We start from the raw sequence: 20,677 nt of genomic DNA, 5'->3' as shown, positions 1-20,677 counted from the left end.
TCGCAATCACACAAAAAAATTGCTAACAATATGTATTATAATTGAATATGATGCTTGATACTTACAGCAGGAGAAATCACTCTTTCTATTCCTGAAGGGTGCCAAACTACGCGAATTTCGCCCTTTTTTACCGGAGATTCGTCCTCGGTTTCTTCTTCGCTGGAATTCGCTTCGAAATTTTCCATAACAAGGCCGAATACAACTTGACCCCCTTTATTAATTTTGAACACTTCATCTTCGTAAAAATATTGGAATTCTGTCGTCGAACCGGGATTTTGACCCGCCATGTTGACGGGAATTATTAAAATAAATTCACTTGTTTTTTGCGTGCCCCTTCGGTGTGACAGCTGACTGACACAGCGGCGCATGCGTCGACTACAACTACAGAGACATCTATATATAGATTAGGAAACCAGGAAAAACGAATGCAAAAAAATATCTAACTCTCTTGTTTTCCCGAAGATTATTCATTAATCCATAACGATTTTTGTATCCTATTCATTATTTGAAACAGCATTTGTGGAATGTACAGCATCTACTATTTGAATTGCATTTTTCAAAAGAGATTTATTGGTTTTGCTTTGACTTCTGATTTAAATTCCATTCACGAGAAAAACCGACGTTACTCGAATTAGATCGTATTTAGTTCGTACGCATGCGTACCCATACTTACGAGGAAAAAGGACGGAATATGTTTAGGTAAATGCAATCAATATTTCTTATCAGAAAGAAAAAGTCCTGCGGTACGATTACGCGAATATATTTTAACCTAGTGCTCGAATTAAATATGCGATGTGAGCTATTGTTGGATGTATTATAGATTTTTAGACTGAGTGTAACCAATAAAATAGTACATAATCAATAAATAAAAATGCCGATCAGCAATATATTTCGCCGCGCTTCGCACTATATCCTCGGAGCTGAAGCAGAAGGTAAACATTTCGACGACTATGCTGACAACGAAATATTGTTTTGTAAAAACAATGTGTGTGTTCACCCACCGACATTCGTGCGTCAAGAATTTGACATCATTCACTATCCGGGCTATCTAACAATAAATACTAAAATATTTACCGATCAGCACAACAATGTCAGGCGACCGACGTTGTTTTTGAATTGGATACCGAATTGCACCCTCAGAAGATGTCCATCGACAGTTGAAAAATGTTACCCAGAAGATCTCGATTACTCAAACGGGCATGTTATAAATATAGATGAAAAATATACGGATAATAAATTTTCATATTCTGAAAGCCTCAAAAATCCAACTCACAGAGAGCACAATAATGTAAGTAAGAAAAATATTATAAATGAAGGAAATTTGAACGCTTTTTCTGACACCTCTGAATCTGTCAGTCTGAGCTCTAATTCTGACAAATTCAGCGTTAATTCCGCTGAGCTAAAATCAAACAGTAACATTTTGAATACAAATGGTGAAGACGATTACTGTTTGGATTCTAATCGGCGCTGTAATGACGTAACCCAGCAGGAAGTAAAAGAAAAAAGCGACTTGGACTCTGAGATAAGGCCGCTGATTCCCGAGGAAAATAAAATAAACTCCAACACTATTGACAAGTTTATTAGATCGCAGTCGATGACGTCGGTGAACATAACCATCGCTAATCCTACAATTGAGAACATGGAGTTAACTCCGGAAGGGCAGATGTCGGACAGGTTTTGCAGATCCCTGTCTCTCAGTTCCTGTGACGAGAACAATCCCAACTGGATGTCCACTCCCGAGTTCTTGGCCTTGAAGCACAACCTGACCTTCCCCGAGAGTGTCACAGCCTCTCCAGTTGTTCACAGAAAATCGCCGCCAAAATGCAGGAGGTAAATATAACGCGTTCAATATTACTGTAGGTATTAATAATAAATAAAAAGATGGAAGTTTTCTTTTACTCACTGACTCGACTGAAAAAAATCGTCATCGATACAGGGTTCAGTGCTACGGGAAACTGGATATAATAATGTTTTCTTACACACGGTAAAAATTAGAGCATTTAATTGTACGGCAAATGTTTCTCTAAAATGTACGAATAAAATAATAATAATGATTTTCATAAAAACGAACTACTTTAAATGGCGTCACAAGTTCTTCTTAGTCAACCAATGATAGAGTGTTGTGACAGATTTCCGGTTTCCGGGAAGCCAACCCACCAATCAGAACAACTGGTGAGTTTTGTTTTGATTCAAAAGAAGAGACCTAATGACGTCACGCGATGAGTAATAAAAATAATACAAAACTTCAAAATCGTAGCAATGATAATACGATACAAAAAAATAATAAAATATTTGTCTCGGTCTATTAACAAATACTAAAATAAAAAAAACACTGAACTTCCTTAAATATATTGTGCAAAAAATATTCAACTTCCTATACAGCAAAAAAAATGTGGGAGAGACAAAAGACTTAGTTTGCACATTTTAATTAATTACATCCAGGTTTTATTTTGTGTTTGTATAAATTTTGATTCAATTTACAGGGTGCGATTTTTAAAAATAGAAAATCATGCGTTCTTATGGTTTAATATTTTCTATTTATTGCATGGGTGGTAAAGTTGTAAAACTTTGCGTAATTCATCAAATAAAAAACACAAAAATTTTAATATCATCATCATCATTCCCTTTCCGCACCGAACGGCGCATAGGGCACTACATTGGTAAACCAATCACAGCGTATCTTGATCATTGAACTTAATATGATCAGTCTTACGCCTCAGGTGCCAGCCCAGGGGATAATAAAATATTTTAGTGTAAAAACACCTTTTTCATAAATATTTCATGTCAACCATGTCGATAATCAAACCGAGACCTCTTGCGTGGTAGGTAAACGCGCTGACCGCTACACCACGAGGCCGACATTCATTATACTTTTATTATTTCATTTATTCGCGTGTCGGCCTCATCATAGAAAATAATACAAAAGAACAATAATTTTTTAAATATACCTACGTATATTTTATGGAGTTTTATAACAAAAAGTGTATTACCTACCTAAGTATGGAGGTATAGAATTAAGAATAGTCCAGAAACCGCATACGCACATCAAACAGAAGGCGACTAAACTACTCATAAATGAGTAGGTCTACGTTTCGACCCGTTAGTTTCTTTGTAGACGTCGCTCAGTACGCAACTCCCGATTTTAACTCAACTATGCCGTGTTGTGTCGTTTTGAAGTGTAAAAATACTGCTGGGATCTTAAAGAAACGGGATAGGATCACATTTCATTTGTAATTAGCAAACGAATGTTTAAGTAGCAAATGCATTACTTTAAAATTGAATTATTCTTCCATCTGTCAGATTGTCGAAGAAACAAAATGGAAATTTCGTAGTAATGGGTAGTAATTTTTTTTACCGTAGGGTAAGTAGTTTTCTCATCTAATAAGAGAAATAATGAAAATTGGACCTCGGATTAAACAACTCTGTGGTTGACATTTGAACGACATTATCTTCAAAACATCAAATATAATTTAACATGATATAAAAATATCATTTTTATGTCAAATAAAATTTGTTTTATATTTTAAGTGTAAAGTTCATTAATTCAATTACTCTTGTTAAATGACCCTTTACTTATCTACTTACTCTGTTGTGTCAATAAACATTTCCGCGTGCACAATACAAGTTTAGAGAAATTAACAGATTGCCTGTTTTTACCTTACATTTGTTGTATGATTATTTTTTTCGCATCGTGCAATATTACGCGGCGACATCACGAATGCGCTCGGCGAAAGCAGGGCATTGTGGGGGGATTTTTGGACACAGTCTGATGTATTCAAATATGATTCTACGCTCCTTCTGGACTATTCTTAACTCTATAACAGGAGCTCCTCCTTTCGGTTAGTTTCCCACCAGTCTTGCGATTAAAGTCACGACGAAACCCGGTCACTATTTTTTTATTTTTTTTATTCAAAGTGATCGAAAACTAAAAAGACTTATTTTATTTATTATTATTAAAATGCAGTTCCACCAAGAAAATGTCAGTAAACAAACTCGTCTACAATTCAAATGGGTTAACTTTTACTAGTATCTACTTTTAAATGAAAAAGTACTAAATAATTCGACGGTCCCTACGAATAGACACGTTTTTCACGCAATTCTACAGTATCTGATATTATCTCAGAGTACTAATGCGCCAAGCTATAGAGGAGCCCAAACGTAGGCAAACCATTCTATGACTATTGAGTATTAAGTTAGCTACAGTTCGCAGCAAAACAATGGGCCATACTCTGGTCGAGAATTGGTATATGGATATTCATTTGCATTGTAAATATTTTTAAATATGTACCTGTGTATTTATTATTGCAGGGTTATTCCAATTTATTTTTCTTTAATTCGTCTATATTTATTTTAAAACTGAAAATACATGTGTGTGTTTATTTTTTTATTTATTTATTCATTTTATTCACAATATACTTATGTTACATTTATTGAGACATAAATCCCTACTCCATGGAACCAAAGTCCTGTGTTGGGTTTACATCTCCGAAATGGCGAGTCGTAGCGGCCTGAAATTTGGACACGTCATTTTAGATGCGATTTCAAGGTTAACATTACTTTTTCGAGTAAAATTTGAATCGACCTCTACTCGATAAAAACTCAAACTTTATATAGTGCAGCCCCGACATATTGCCCGTAATCAACTGTCATTATCAACAGTAAACATACAAATTTATCTCCAAAATTGAGAAAAAATTGTAGCTGAAGTAAATATGTTGATATAAAGAAAGTTTTTAAGCAACATAATACACGTGTCGGGACAATAAATGCCAAAAATCAATGTTAATCATGGGAAAATATTAGAAATCAATTACCTGTGAAAACTGACTCCTTTAACACATTTGACGCTCCTACTGCTGCAACCAAATATACTGCAATTCACCATAGTCAATTTTTATTTATTATAACGTAAATATCCAAGTTATTTACAAACAAAGCCAAGCACAGTTACAAAAGCATCCGATCGAAGCATTATGTTTATGTTGTCAAACAAAACAAAATGGCCACCAATTGGTTGCTAACCAACAAGCCGTCATCGCTTGCGTTCTATGAAACATAGTGATAGGGCTTCTCTATAGGTTCACGCATTATTACTCTGAGGATATTACATCAATAAATTATCAAGCTTTTTTTCCCTCCCGTCTCTCAACATCGAAAAATGCAGTTTCGATAGTATAAGGGACCGTCAATTTCAATCATAAAAGTAGGTGCCGTGCATAAGTTAGAGATGTAATCACTATTATCTTATATTTTTTAGAAATCCAAAATCCTACTACAAAACCAAAACGAAAAGCAAACCATACTAACCATAAATAAAGCAAGTCCATTATAGAAATTATAAAAAATCATTTCAAATTTATTCTTTTTGACATCCCGCCTTAAGCTAGGGTTTCCTAGGACAGTGGTGCCCGTATTTTAACGGCCATAGTGAACGGTGATGCGGTAGACAGCCGTCGTAACGTCGACTAGAGAGTGGTTTCCTAGGGAAACGGTGTTAAATGGTGTTGATAACACCGTTTTCCTAGGAAACCACACTCTAGTCACCGTTACGACGGTTATCCACCGCATCACCGTTCACTACGGCCGTTAAAATACGGGCACCGCTGTCCTAGGAAACCCTAGCTTTACCGCCTGCTCATTTTCAAATAATGATGCCCATTGTTGAATTATTACATATTGTTTTCATTGTCCTTTTTTTTCTTAGGGTTGAAAAATAAGTATTATATTTTATTTCTCACCTCTCCGGCATGCAAAAAAGTATGCCAATCGGTCGCTCCGTTGAAACGTGAAGGAAACACAAACAAACACATTTTTGCATTTACAATATTAGTATTAGTATAGATGGATAAGTATAATGTACCTAGAGAAATGTGGGTATCGATATTTTATTGATACCTACTAAAATGTGTAATATTGTAGGTACCTACTCGTATTACGTTTGTTTTGTTAAGCCTTTATCAAATTGATTGAAAAGCTGTGGGTATGCCCATTCACCCAATATTTATTAAAAAACATATTATTTTTTTGCAGATTTATACATGCTGTATAAATAAATATTGGTAAGGTTATCACGCTACTCTGTCGTATTTTACAAGCCGTTCAAAAAAACCGTAGTGAGCGGCGGGGGGAAGGGGTGGCTGCTGTTTTGTTACACAAAATAGCCAATAGGGTATTTTCATAAACTGGGGATATGATTTTTAATGTATTCAGTATTTAAAGAATATTTTTACGATTCGAACCATATTACTATCAAAATCTGAAACGAATGTTTTCATTTATAATTTCCTATTTAAAGTTTGATAGAAATAAAACGGCCCGTAACTGGCCAAAAGGGTTGATGACGTCACGCGTGACTTATATATCCTACGTTCACTCAAATCCTATACTGAGATACTTTGACGCGGGCGGCTTGTGGCTTTTTATTTGTTTTTTCTAGTTAAATTTCGTCTTTTCCTTTGTTTTTTTTTTTGTTTTCATTTATAAACATCCATAGCATTATGACTAAAATTGTTTTTTTACAAGGAAAGCCCGATAACTTGCCCAAAATAGATATAATCATGATGGGTATTTTTTTCTCATCCAATACAAACTTTTTAAGTTCGAGTATAGAAATGTAAAGGCCGTAAGGTAAGCAAATATATAATGTTTGCTTCCAGAATGTATTCATTCAAATAGTTGTATTATTTGCATGTACTATAAATATATTGTTTAGCGTACATTTAATGCAACATAATCCTTTGACACAACATAATCCATAAAATACCATTGCTTGTAAACATCTCTGTTGCTCGAGTGCGTGTTAATGCCTTTTTTTATTAAACGTGATTTACTTATTAATATATCAGCTAGGGTAAATTACGGAGACAGTGACAGTGTAGATTACATTCAAGTAAAACGGACGGGTGATATTTGAATGGTAAAAGGTCGAGTCACCCCAGCAGAACTTAAAGTTAGAACCAAATCGTACTCGGTGACGTTGATTTGCGATGAAGTCTAGGAAATAATAGATTCCTGCAAGTGTGAAGACTGTCCAGCATCTCAAGGTCAGTTGCCATTTTGTAAATGCAATAAATTTCACAGATAAATAAGGTAGGTTTTCATACAGGAATTTTTTCGTAATTTTATTTTTTATTCATATAGAAAACTAACAGTTCCACAAATTAAACTAAGTAACATAAGTACAGAAATATAATACAAATATAAACAATAACGTTCAAAGAATAAACTATTTTAGTATTGTAGTACCTGTCAAGCTTTATAAGTGCTAATTTCAGTACCTACTGTTAGTAAATGTTTATAGTCTACAGTCTACACCATAAAATATAGTATTTTGTACTGAACAAGACCTACGAAAAAAAGAATAGTGGTTTGTTTTTTTTAACATCTCGTTTCATAACGTTCAAATGCGTTAAACCATTTTTTCTGCATTTTTTCATTAGGCACTAGGAATGGCGAAAAAAGCTTTATTTTGCGTCTTCACCGTAGTGTTTGTGCACATCGGAATTAAACAGTACTTGTATCTTATAACTAAAGACATTTTATGCGCGTTAATTAGTTAAAACAACCAATTACAACAAAAACAACACGTAGGCTATACAAATTCGTATGAATTTGTTTGGACGGTCAGTCAAATTCGTAACGCGTGACGTCACAAGCCCATACGGCATCCGAATGTTCGTTTTGGCGCCAATTCAAAGTATACGTTTTTAAACCGCTCTGAAAAATTAACGCGTGGACATAAAAAAATAAAAACTGTACTGTTACCATCGTAATTTTTTTTTCTATTTTTTTGCAAAATAAAAAAAAAACGTGAAAATACCCTATTGTTCAAGATATTTAGTAATCGGTAGAATTAACATCGTACGTAGAATTACTAATTCAGTAGATTGTTCTCAAAATCGCTAGAGTTGGCAACGCAGAAGTCATCCGTCGTTGTAATTAAATTGTCGAAGGGTTTTCAAGAATAGCATAATGACAAAACGATCGATACGACCATTCGACTACTGTCGAGTGGGTGACAAAATGTCACATCTTTCCAGCATAAGGCCCCAGTATGACGTATTTGAGCGCCGCCGTTCTCAAACAGTGTCATATGTTAAAAACTTTTTTACGGCAATCAAGATTTTCTTTAAAAAATATTAAGAGCATTTTTTAATGCAAATCTAAATATAATATTCCTAATTAACGCATCGACATTGCTTTAATGAAAAGATAATAAATATAAACAACGAAAAATACGTGATTTGAAGACAACGTGTTTATTTAGTTTTTAGGCTCTCCTGGACATTCTGTTTTTTTAGTGATGACTATTGGCTATTATCTATGCGATATATTACATAAAACAGTAGGTAACGTTTTCCGAACTCCACGAGACTAAAAGCCTTGTGTTGAGTTAAGATCATGTGGATTGTATGCTGTGCTACAGTCACAATTACAGTTTTCCTTTCTGTTTCATTGCTGAAATATCGCGTTTATTGGCAACAAATAGTACCTACATAATAATTCACTTGCAATACAAAATCATAAATAAATAAATAAAATTGTTTACTAAGTTTGAAGTTAAAGTTAAAATGGTTTTTTAGCGATAACATTAAAAAAAACAATCTCATTTTGTTCATTGTTACGAAACTATTTGATTCAAAGTCGAGATTTTTAACGGACTTAAAAATGGCAGTAAATCCACATTTTTTGCGCACGGGTAGAAAATAGAACTGTGATCTATGAGATAGGTTAAAGGTTACCCGAAAATACTTGGGTGTAAGTACACAGGTATTCCTCTTTGATCACGAAGCTCACTCGGCCAAGCTTATCGATTCCTAGATAATTCCGATTTCATCATAAAGACATCGGCAATTTAAAAATAGTATCAACGTCATTTCACTATCCTCACCTAGTGGTGCATAGGGCACTCCAATTGCAACGTTTTTTGGTTATTGTTACTACACTGGAGGTAAGGTACGCTTACGCTGCAGGTGTCAGTTTAGTAATAATTAAATATTCCAGTGTAGAACCACCCTCAATACCAGTATTTCACGTTTACTCTGCTAGGAATCGAACCTAGGACTTCAAAAATGACGGACTCTCCAACACAACGAGGCGGATATGATAAGTAAAAAAAAATTTTTTTGGCTTAGTTTAATAGTATTTTAACAAATTAAAAAATGACACTGAACTTCCTCATTAGATCGAATCCAAAATAAGTTCTTGAAAGTTCTCAACCGTAAAGCACGTGTAACTTTCGATTCGTATGATGACTCTTCCTCTTTCCATAATCTGACTTCTTTCACCAAACGAAGAACTGTTTCTGGCATGTGCTTCTTATTCAAGACCTTGAATAATAAAACTTAAAGTACTTATCTCTTGGAAAACATCAATCTTAACTGCCCTACTGTATTTACCAGACAAGTCCGACTTTTTTACAATCCTGTACCATCCAATAACTTCCCTCAAAATTCCATAGCTGCACAGAATATAAAAAAAACTGTTCCTCCCTTGATATATTTGATTCAAAACTTTATCATTAAAAAATAATAATATTAGAACTACCTTAATTGAATATGTATCACTATCACGTTATTCACATGTCTCTTTTTCTTATTGGCATTTTAAGGGTAACTTCTTCAAGAGAATCCCTCATTTTTCCTATTTTATCCTAATTTTTTCTTGTCCTTTTTAACCCTCCTAACTTTTTGGGAACGAAATATTTCATTTAACTCTCGTATGATATTTAAAAAATATTTTTATAAACTCGTACATAATTTTAATCTCATACTTTATATTTATTATAATGTGAATTGTTTAAACATTTTCTGTTGTTTTTACCAATAAAGAAATAAATAAAAATAATAAGAAAAACAATATGGATTACTTGAACAAATAAATGGGGAAATTTAGCAAAATGAGAACTCTGCTTGCTCTCCTCTACACAATAGCCAGGTTGTTTAAAGACCTGGGCTTAGGGGGCGAGAACTGACTCACGGGGACCTGTCACAATAGGTCGCAGTGACGTCAGGAGCTTGTTTCGAAAGTGAGAATAAGATTTTTTTATAATATTGTTCAAACAAGACTGGCACCTGAAGCGTAAGACTAATCACCTCACCTTCATGTAAGAGATATCGAGATACGCTGCATTTGGTATTCCAATATAGTGCTCTATGCACTTCGTGTGCAAATAAGATTGTGATGAGAAAACAACGCGATTTTAATTTATTTGAGAATTATGTATAAAACAATGATTATAACATTGTTTAAGCCATTAGAAACTATAATTCGATTAATTAAAATGTTTTTACTCGGTTTTTAATCTATCTGGAACATTTTTAACTAAATAAACACAGTTCCTTGACCCAGAATTTGTATAAAGTAGGTACCTACACAGCGTAAAATATAAGTACTAATATATCACTAACTTTATATTATGAATACAAGACGAGTGATACTTAAATCCACAAATTTGAAACAACTACTAGGCCGCTATTATGAACTATATCTTCATCGGTACATATCGAGACAGTATAAAGTAAAATCTACATTTCTGTTCGAAAATGTGTATATTTGTAAAAAAATTTAAGTTATCTTCGTTGGTTAACTGTAACTGAACATATATTTTTTTAATGTACACGTATTTTATTTTTAATTCCGAAAATTTTATTTTACTTTGTAGCTAAAATTGAAGATAAATGTTTAAGTCCCATTGGAAAACGGGCCCAGGGCCGCGATTATGAACGACTATCTTCATCGGTATTTACTCAGACGGAATAAACTAATATCGATATAAATAATAAATGCATAAATGCACGAAAGTGTGTATATTTGTATGAAATTTCAAAATATCTTCGTCGGTAGCCCGTAATTGAACATGTTTAGAAAAAAATATTGTAAATATATTCTATTTTTTATACAGAAAACTTAATTTTACTTGATAGATAAAATTGAAGATAAATATTATATTCCCATTATAATCGGGGCCCAGGTCATTCAAAATTTGTGAATCTATGTGTTTTTCATCTTTCGTTTATGTATTTTAACGCTTTGTGGGGTTTTATATGTTTTACATTCATAAATATACAGCTAAAAGTGTATTTTACGAAATATATAGTGAAAGAAATTGTAAAGTTATACCTATGTAATTATATTCACAATACTTGGAATCATCCAAAATTCAATGAAAACCACGTTTACATATTAGTAAAACATATAAATACCACATTGTAAAACGAGGCTAGCACAGAGACATGCATATTTAATAGGCCCAAAACTTTTAATTATTTTTTACTGATAATATTTTATTGATCCCAAACTTTCAAACTTTTCCTTCTTTTGAAAAACACGCACTATCCTGGATTCAAACTAAAGACATTAATAAATTTTTTTTATGATATATTTTGTTACCCTTTGATAATAGGGAATATTTTGATGTTTTTTATATTTTTTTATTTAATTACCATAAAAAGAAACCTTACAATCTTTTACAGAATATTTTCTTTTGTCTTTCTTATTTTACACAAAAATATTATAACTGTGTATTTATTATAGGAGCGAAAATTCATAAACATTTCTTGTAAACCACGAACAGGCCATACCTTTGTGGGATTTTTTATTTACTATTTTTACTGTTAACATGTATTTCATTTCATTGCTATGTAATTTTCTTTTATTTTTTTTAATACTCTGTTTTTCCTCTTATGTTTGTTTGTAAATTATTTTTTTATATATTTATAATAAAAATATAAAAAAAATATATATATAGGTAGGTATACATAAAATATATACATAAATATAGTTGAAAAGACATAAAAGAAATTAGAAAACCGCCTGTATCTCTCGTATAAAATCGATCTTCTCTAAGAAAAGTATATACTGCTAGTGTAAATTAATAATCTTCAGTTACTTTTCTATGTTGATTTTGTATATTTTTATTTAACTATCCAATATAAAATTGTACTGAAGTATGAAGTACGTACTACAAAATATTTGGTCTGGGATTTTTTCTTTCATATTTTTTAAACATAATTTGAATTTGAATTAGGTATTGTTTTACTTTGTTTTATTTGAAAAAAATGTATGGTATATACAAAGGTTAATAATATTATTAACCTTTCCGACTGTTACATTATTATCAAGGATACATTGCCAAGAAAAGGGTTAAACTGTATTTGTCATCCAAAACATGAAAAGCACTTTATTAAATCGCCATCCTTCACATGGATATTTTCCATATTTCATCAGCACAATAGTTCCCCGCATATCTTCCAGACTTTTAATTAAGATTCCAGTTGAATTCTCGGCATTCTCATGAAATTCTTTCTCGGATTCCTATCTCCTTCCATCTTTTCTGTACCAACCTAACCCAATGATATAACCTTTATTATAGGTGCCTACCTACATCGCGATGACGCGACAACCGATAAGTCGCATAACTGAATGTATGCATAGTATTTATTTTTACCTTTTACAAAATATGAAACATTTTTTATATTTTTTTTATTTAAATTTCATTGATAAACCCTTACGGGTTACATACATTTAACTAAATGTTTTCACTTTTAAAATGCACATTCTACTGTTAATAATAATATTTTTAACATCTTTTGTAAAGGTTGTCTGAGTCTTTTGTTTAGTTTTGTCTGATAGTTTATTGTATAATTTCAGTCCATGGTTTATTAGTCTCGATTGTCCTTTTCTCGTGTAAAAAGGTTGCATATGATATTTTTCTGATATTCTCGTATTGTGTTTATGTTTACTACAGTTTATTTTTCAAGTTTTAATTCTTCGTCTACAATTACATCAGTGGCTAATTTATGAATAAATTTTAAGGATTCTAGTTTAAGGAGTTTAGTTACATTTGATTGTTTAGTTTGTTTAAAAAGTTCTTTAGTTGCTGTTAGATAGGGTAGGTCATATACTAACTTTAATGTTTTATTTTGCTGTCTTTGTAGTCTGTTTATGTCATTTTGATTTCCTGTTCTCCATAGTAGTTGCATATAACATATTTTAGTTTTTACATAGGCGAATTACATTTTTTTTTCCTTTATTGGAAAAAAGCTTTTGATTTTAAAAAATAGACTCGATAAAGTTGCCACTTTGCTAATTAAATTGTTGATATGAATTGTCCATGTCAATTGTCTGTCTAATATTAAAAACAATGTGTCCTCACTGATGTAACCCGTGCCATATACTTATATATTGTGTCATAAACCGCGATTTTTTAAATTTAAACCTACTACTTTCATTGCCCCTTTCACAGTGAGTTTGGCAAATTATATGAAGGGCTTATTTCGGATATGGTCATTCTTCCTCATGACCATTTAGCAAACACGAATAAATTATTTATGTTTATATTCCTATTTATAATCCATAATTATTACTTTGTTATTTTACATATTATTAATAAAAGTTAACTTCTGAATGAAAAATTCGATTTAAAGCCGCCACGACGCGACGTCAGCGTCGACGGCATTTTTACGCAAACATAACTATAAAACGGCGCGGCGCGGCGGTGCTGCGGTATTCAAAAAATATTTTGAGTAGGTACGTCCAAAACTCTGTAGAAGAGTTTCAGATTTTACTCCCTGGGTAGTTCGTCAAATTTAATACATCGCACCCTCAGAAGTACACTGTCGTAAGTTTAAATTTGAGACATTTATTTATATTTTTTAGGAAAACCATCATTTCCCAGATAGCAATTTAAACTTGCCTCAAGCTTGTATTGTATCAAGTTTGAAGTATCAAAAGTTCAAGCTTGACCCAAGTTAGAGATTGCAACTCTGTAAACTTGAGGCAAGTTTAAAGCAAACTTCCTAGTTACCATCCAACAAACTTGCATGATGTTTGTTTTTTACAAAAAAAAACAAACATGCAATTTTGGATTTATTTAGCAAAAAAAAAAAAATACAAAAAAAAAAAAATAGAGGAAAAAAAAACAAAAAAAAAACAAGAAAAAAGAAAAAAAAAAGGAAAAAAAAAAAAACGAAACAAAAAAAACACAAACAAAAAAAAAACAAAAAACACGAAGCTTCTTAAAAATATTAATATTTAATAAAATATCTTGTTATTATTACTCAGTATATTTATTTTGAATAAATAATTTAAATTACGGGCTATTTTTGCCAAGAAAGTCAGATGATGTGATGTCAGATGATGTGATGTCAGATGATGTGATGACAAATAATTCATGTCAATTGACTGGAGATCAGAGTCCGGTGTATTCTTTTGTCTCTCAACTCTGAAACAAATAAATAAAACTGTTTTATGACTTACTAGCTTTTCGACTAGCGGGATTTCTCATGGTAAAAAGTATCCGATATTCAAATCAAAATTTGTTGCAACAAAGGGAAAACATTTTGGGAAGAACATATGGAAGTCTATGTATTTACTAGGCTTATGTACTGTCATTGGCTGGTAGAAGTGGCCACTTCACAAACTGTGTAACATTAAGCGTTCTGCCTATGTTTAAACATCTTCATTTCCTCAACTCTTCCATCTGTTAACTTTTGTGAAGTGTAAAAAAATTTGAAAATCCACAAATTAACTATTAAATTATGAAAAAAAAAAATTGTCACTTAATAGGCACTTTTTTGTGTATTTTTATATATATGCTCAATAATTTGGACTGAAAAGCTATCAAGAAATCACAACAAAAAAAAAATATTAAAAAAAAAAAAAGATATTTCAACCTGGAAAGATTTCAGTGCTCGCTACAGTAGGTTAGTTTATATTTTATTATTTAAAAACATTAATTCATTTAAAATATCTGCGTGTGTACCTCAAAATCGGAAATTTCAGATTTATCCCACTGTTGCTTTGGGCTAGCGATCAATCAGCTGATTATATTACCTATAAGCAGAATGGTGGCAGTATGCACTGTGTGTAAAGTAATCACTTAACCCAGCTGATGACAGATCATGAATTTTGTAAATATGTACCTAGACTTACATAATTGCAACAGTTTCACCTGTATTGAAAAAAAAATATATATTTTTTATTTCAGGTTCTCGGTGGACTTGAGTCAGATGCGCTCGCTGCGACTATTCTTCAGCGATGAAAGTTGTACCTGTGGTCAGCTGGTTGTCGCTTCTCGGGAATCCCAGTACAAGATCCTCCATTTCCACCACGGTGGGTTGGACCGCTTGGCACAAGTACTGCACCAGTGGCACTCTCTACTGCATAACATAAGGCTGACTCCCGGTGCGTAGACTAACACACTTGTATTTCTAAATCATAAGGCCCTTTTTTTTTTCATTTTATATCTTGAGAAATGAGGGGATTAAAAGCAAAACCGCCACTGTCCATGATCACTGTTTTTGGTAAGTCGAAGAATACTTGTAGCGAAATGACCATTTCTTTTAAATTCAATTTGCTCATTGAACTTAAAATTAATAGTCTTTTCGCTACTTGTTGTATACCATTGAACTTGAAGGAAATAGTATTTTCAAATGATTTTAGTACACATTAAGTAAACAATTTTGAAAAACCCTTTCCATTCATTTATCAAGAGGAAAAAAACCCCAACGGGCTTCAGAATTGAATCTTGGGTGTATTAAGTTATTTTATTTATCCTAAAGCGTACAGAATTTTGTTTGCTAATGAATGCATAATATTGGTGTCTATCATGATTTTTTTTCATTTACGTGATTACAGGATCTGAAGAACCAAACATGCCTTATCGCCATTTCATGGTATGCAGACCAGAGGTTCAAAAGTCCGAACTTCATCCGGAGGAAGGAAGCGTAGTTAAAATAACCACAGAAATGTTCTTCAGTACACTTCTCAACTCCGATGGCCAGTTGGAAGATGACTTAACTCTCAGAAAAGGTGTATTCTTCGGTGGGTTAGAGAAAGATCTACGCTCTTTTGTATGGCCATTCCTGTTGCATTGTTATCCAAACAACTCTACTTACAAAGAAAGAGAGGCGTTCACAGAAATAAGGAGAAAAGAGTACCAGGAGTATAATAGGAAAAGAACACACGGAATGACTCCTGAAGAACAAGCGAGTTTTTGGAAAAATGTTCAATGCGTGGTTGAAAAAGATGTTGTTCGAACTGACAGAGGAAATCCATACTATTCCGGAGATGATAATCCAAATATTGAAATCATGAAGAATATTTTACTCAATTATGCAATCTACAATTCCAGACTCGGGTCAGTAGTCAGTAGTCATACATTAAACATATGCATTTCATTACCCTAGTATTGTTAACCAACGTGATGTTCTAAACTGTAGATAAGTTACAAATACGGAATAGTGTGAAAGTCAAAACTAAGATATTGCGTTAGTTACTTTCATTCTTAAACACACTTTAGCTACCCTTTCTTTATGATAAAGTATTGTTTTGATTACGAAAACCGCAAATTATATATTATTCTTCAGAATATTATTCTTATTTCATCAGTTTTATTTTAAATTTTATGGGGTGAACGGATAATTAGATATTTAGAATGGTTTTTTCAAATTCTAATTATAACCCTATCAATTATAATTATATACCTAGTATTGCTTAAGAATCGGGTTGTGATCCCGTAGCTACTGTTGCAGACTCACTGATCAGAGGTCCGAGGTCTGAACCCCACTCTACCCCAACTTTTCATTCCCATTTTCTAATAGTGAGTTATAACAACTCATCAAAAATGGCCACCAAAATTATAATATTTGGGGTAAATAGTAAGAACGGTATTTATTTAATAAAAATAAATGCACAAAAATCAAGTTTTCATTTATAATTTTTGGTTTTAAAACAAACACATACAAAATAGCGAGCAGTTGCCGTCACGGCGAGCAGTTTTCATCCCCGCCGAATGTACTTCTAACAAACATTGCATACAAATATGAAGCGGTAAGGTAATACTTACGTGTCATTTGTTCTATAGGGAGTAAAATGTCTCATTTTCAGGTAATTCTAAATATACATATTAAAAACCATTTAACAATATCTATATTTTTTTAATGTGAAAATATCCTATTAATTAACTAATAATGCACTTAGTGGTATGTACTAGTAATTTCATGTCAAAAAGGTTACGGATATTGCAGTAATATACAAAATTCCCCTAAATCATGCACAATTATGGATTTGTTTCTTTAGCCACTGTGATGTCAAATTAACATAACTTTTTTTTGTCAGCAAAGCTCGCAAGAGATAATTATTAGTCTAAATAAAGGATAAAATTACTAATCAGTAAAAAGGGTAAACACATCTCGATAGAAGTTTACTATCCCTGATCTTACTGGTGTCAAATTCTTTAGGAAGAAATAAGCAGCGGAGTCTGCAGATGATAGCTAATACTGGAAGAAATCATACAAAAAATGGATATATTGAATATGTGTCACTATTTTAAACAGTGACAGAGCCTGTATTGATAAAAATAATGATTATTTTTATATTATTGTTTTTAAATATTGCATTTTTATGTCATGCGCTATTTTTTATATTATTTATTTAGGTATACTCAAGGAATGAGTGATCTGCTGGCTCCTGTTTTGTGTGAAATAAATGATGAATCTGACACATTTTGGTGCTTTGTGGGACTTATGCAGAGAACAATATTTGTATGCACTCCTACAGATAATGACATGGATATTAACCTAGTAAGGAAATTTATTAAAATATCTGCACTGTATTTTAAATCAATTTAATCCAAACATGATTATTTTATGCATTGATCTATTTATTTCAGAGTTACCTCCGTGAGCTAATAAGAGTAATGGTTCCACATTTCTACAATCATTTAAATAAATATACTGACGCATTGGAATTGCTATTTTGCCACAGATGGATTCTTTTGTAAGTGTTTAAAATTAAACATCTAATGTTTTTGTAAATGTTGAGTGGGTATACAAGTAAAATCTTTGATTAAAAATGACAAAATTCGAATTTGGAATAATTCCGGAAGTAAAGGAAAAACGAAAAATCATAGCATCCATATTTGGTACCCTAAAAGAAAATCTATTATATAAAAATAATATTGCATTTTTATCTGCGGGGCAAATTGTTATACAAATGCATCCATAATAAGATTTCATGAACAGCTCCAATTGTTATTTTACAGATGTTTCAAGAGAGAATTCACAGAACCCGTAGCACTTCGCATGTGGGAAGCTTGTTGGGCTAATTACTTGACAGATTACTTCCATCTTTTCTTGTGCCTTTCTATAATAGCAGTCTACGCTGATGATGTTATAGCTCAAGACTTAAGGACAGATGAGATGTTACTTTATTTCAGTTCATTGGGTATGTTTGAAATTATGTTATCTTGATTGAAACAAATTTTTGTAATATCAGTTTTGGTGATGAGTTGGGCACTTACATATTTATATTATTATATACTACACACATTTATAACAATACCATACTGCATTATTCACAAATATTAATTCATTTTCAAAGTTTTTTTAGTAGGTAACTGTCATATGCTGATTTTGAAGTTACCGGGGGGTACTATTTTGAATCTTCCCTTTAGAGAGTGATTGATTTGTGGATTTTTATTTTTTGCGTGCGACTACACTTTGCTTCATAAACACACACTGATTATTGAAATAAATTAATCCCAAAACATGATGATTTTTATTTAAAATATTATTGCAGAATTAACTCAAAACAAGTGTTACGTAATTCATGAATAATTAAGGAATTACTTAATTGAGTTGAATTGACCAAACCGTATTAGTTTTTTTTTTGTTTTTAAAACAGTTTTATGCATCATTTGACATTTAATCATTATGAAGCAGAGTGTACCCACATGCAAAAAATAAAAATCCTCAAGTTAACCACTCTCCCTAGAGAGTTACATAACATATAACATACCCTCTAGGGTAGAGAAGATTTAGAATAGTAATTACCCCGCGATACTGTGTCTATTTTCTTATATCATGTATTGTATATCATCCTTGTAAATACCCACTGAGCGTATTTATAAATAAATAAAAATAATATGGTCATACATATATTTTTTAAGAGCGTGATCTATTCCATTCACCAACTTGTGGACAAATTATTTTATATAAATCTTTATTGTACTTTATTTCTAGCAATGTACATGGATGGTCAGCTGCTACTCGGAAAGGCGAGGGGTTTACTCCATCAGTTCAGGCAACTGGTGAGAATACCGTGCTCTCTAGCCAACTTGTGCCAGAGATGTGGTCCCGGTATATGGGACTCCACTCACCATCCCAGTATCGAGTGCACGGGGCACGAAGATGGAGTGGACTGTGAATACGCTGTGCAATAATACCTATACCCTTTACATAATGAAAATGAATATGTAACCTAACCTCAATTTGAAACTAAAACATTTTATATTAATTTAACACAAAACATTTTTTTTTTAAATTCTAAATTTTTAGAATTCTCTCCAACAAATATTTAAACTCTTTTCTAAATTAAACGTTACATTTAAAATTTACTATTAGATTATGTACCTACTGCATCTCTATTGCATTTTATGACATGAAAATACTTAGTCCTGTTTGTAGGAATTTCTAAACTAGCAAAAATTAATAATATTTTAAGTATGGACAAATTTATGTAGATAAATACTCCTTTGAATCCCTAAAGAGTAAATAACACCAATATATTGTGGAGTAATTACTAGTGATGAAACATAGTAGTTTGGCCGGATACCGTATCCGGCAAGTCGCTTTGCCGGATAGCCAGATATCCCGCCCATTGTCTAAAAAAACAATAAAAACAATCCGGTACTCGAAATTCTCTCTTAGATAAAAACAAAAGTTTTACTGTCCATAAAATAAAAAAGGGTATAAATATTTTCATGATATTTTTTATGATCACTTATCGACCAATGAGTTGCATATCAATATGGTTTATAAAATTATTCATTAAATAATTATAATGGTTTTGGGTAGTTTCCCTCTTATGCTTAATTTTTTTCACGCAAATATATTTTTATCAAAAAATCATTTTCAATAAACATATTTTATTTGTGGGTTAAACTCTTTTTCTAGCGTGAACGTTTTTATTGAAAGGGGGTCTATTTTTCAAATAATGAGGTTTACTTTCTTTTTGTTTGTCGATATCAATAAATAAATTTACTGGCGTTGATTTCATGAAATTTTCTCAGTTAAATGAATATCGGATATCTGCTTGATATGTACGCTACTATCCGGTATCTGGCCAGATAGTAAAATTAGGCCAGATACCGGATATCCGTTTCATCTCTAGTAATTACTACAATGAGGTTACTTCAAAATCAGCATTTTTTAGTTAATCACTAAAAACACATATTTGTATCCTCATCCATGAATGCTACAAATAGACTAACCGTGATGAGTCGAATCATAATATGATTTTAATTCTGTTTGACTACCGAGTATGAATTCCAGGATAAGATTCAGGCAAGCTCGATATAAAACATATTTTTTCGATATTAAGCATTTCATGGTTTAAACTGGCATCTGAAGCTAAGACTGATCATCTTGCCTTCATGTAAAAAATGATCAAGATACGCTGCGATTAAAGTTCCAATGCAGTGCCCTCTGCACCGTTAGATGCGGATAAGGGTAAAGAGAGAAGATAACTGAGCTAGTACCTGCAAAGAAAAATTATTAGGCTTATTTAAAAGATATATATAACCAATAATAAATTAATTACTCGTATGTAAATTTGCTTTAGCTTGCTCGAGTTTGCACTAGTTAATAGTTATTGTTACAAGACTTTTAAAATA

The 20,677-nt window shown here is 32.2% G+C and overlaps 2 protein-coding genes across 2 annotated transcripts in view; one reads left to right on the top strand and one right to left on the bottom strand.

The window, feature by feature from the left end:
- LOC148277234 ((E3-independent) E2 ubiquitin-conjugating enzyme UBE2O) overlaps positions 1-653 on the bottom strand; it is a 28,045-nt gene extending 27,392 nt beyond the window's left edge. The window contains exon 1 of the mRNA XM_088233160.1: positions 66-653. Coding sequence (XP_088089286.1) covers positions 66-368 — 303 coding nt within the window. The 5' untranslated portion in view covers positions 369-653. The remainder of the gene's footprint in view (positions 1-65) is intronic.
- TBC1D16 (TBC1 domain family member 16) lies at positions 436-19,724 on the top strand. The gene is made up of 7 exons (XM_088233163.1): positions 436-1,830; positions 14,990-15,186; positions 15,640-16,141; positions 17,441-17,585; positions 17,675-17,781; positions 18,047-18,228; positions 19,026-19,724. The coding sequence occupies exons 1-7, from the start codon at positions 872-874 to the stop codon at positions 19,223-19,225; spliced, it is 2,292 nt and encodes a 763-aa protein (XP_088089289.1). The 5' UTR covers positions 436-871; the 3' UTR covers positions 19,226-19,724.
- Positions 19,725-20,677: the final 953 nt, after the last annotated feature.

The sequence above is a fragment of the Micrasema longulum genome, unplaced genomic scaffold (genome assembly GCF_059751315.1).
Source record: "Micrasema longulum isolate JH-2025_06_02 unplaced genomic scaffold, ASM5975131v1 h1tg001067l, whole genome shotgun sequence".
Lineage (NCBI taxonomy): Eukaryota > Metazoa > Arthropoda > Insecta > Trichoptera > Brachycentridae > Micrasema > Micrasema longulum.
Note: the sequence above shows the minus strand (reverse complement) of the source record. Positions and strands in the feature narration are given on the sequence as shown.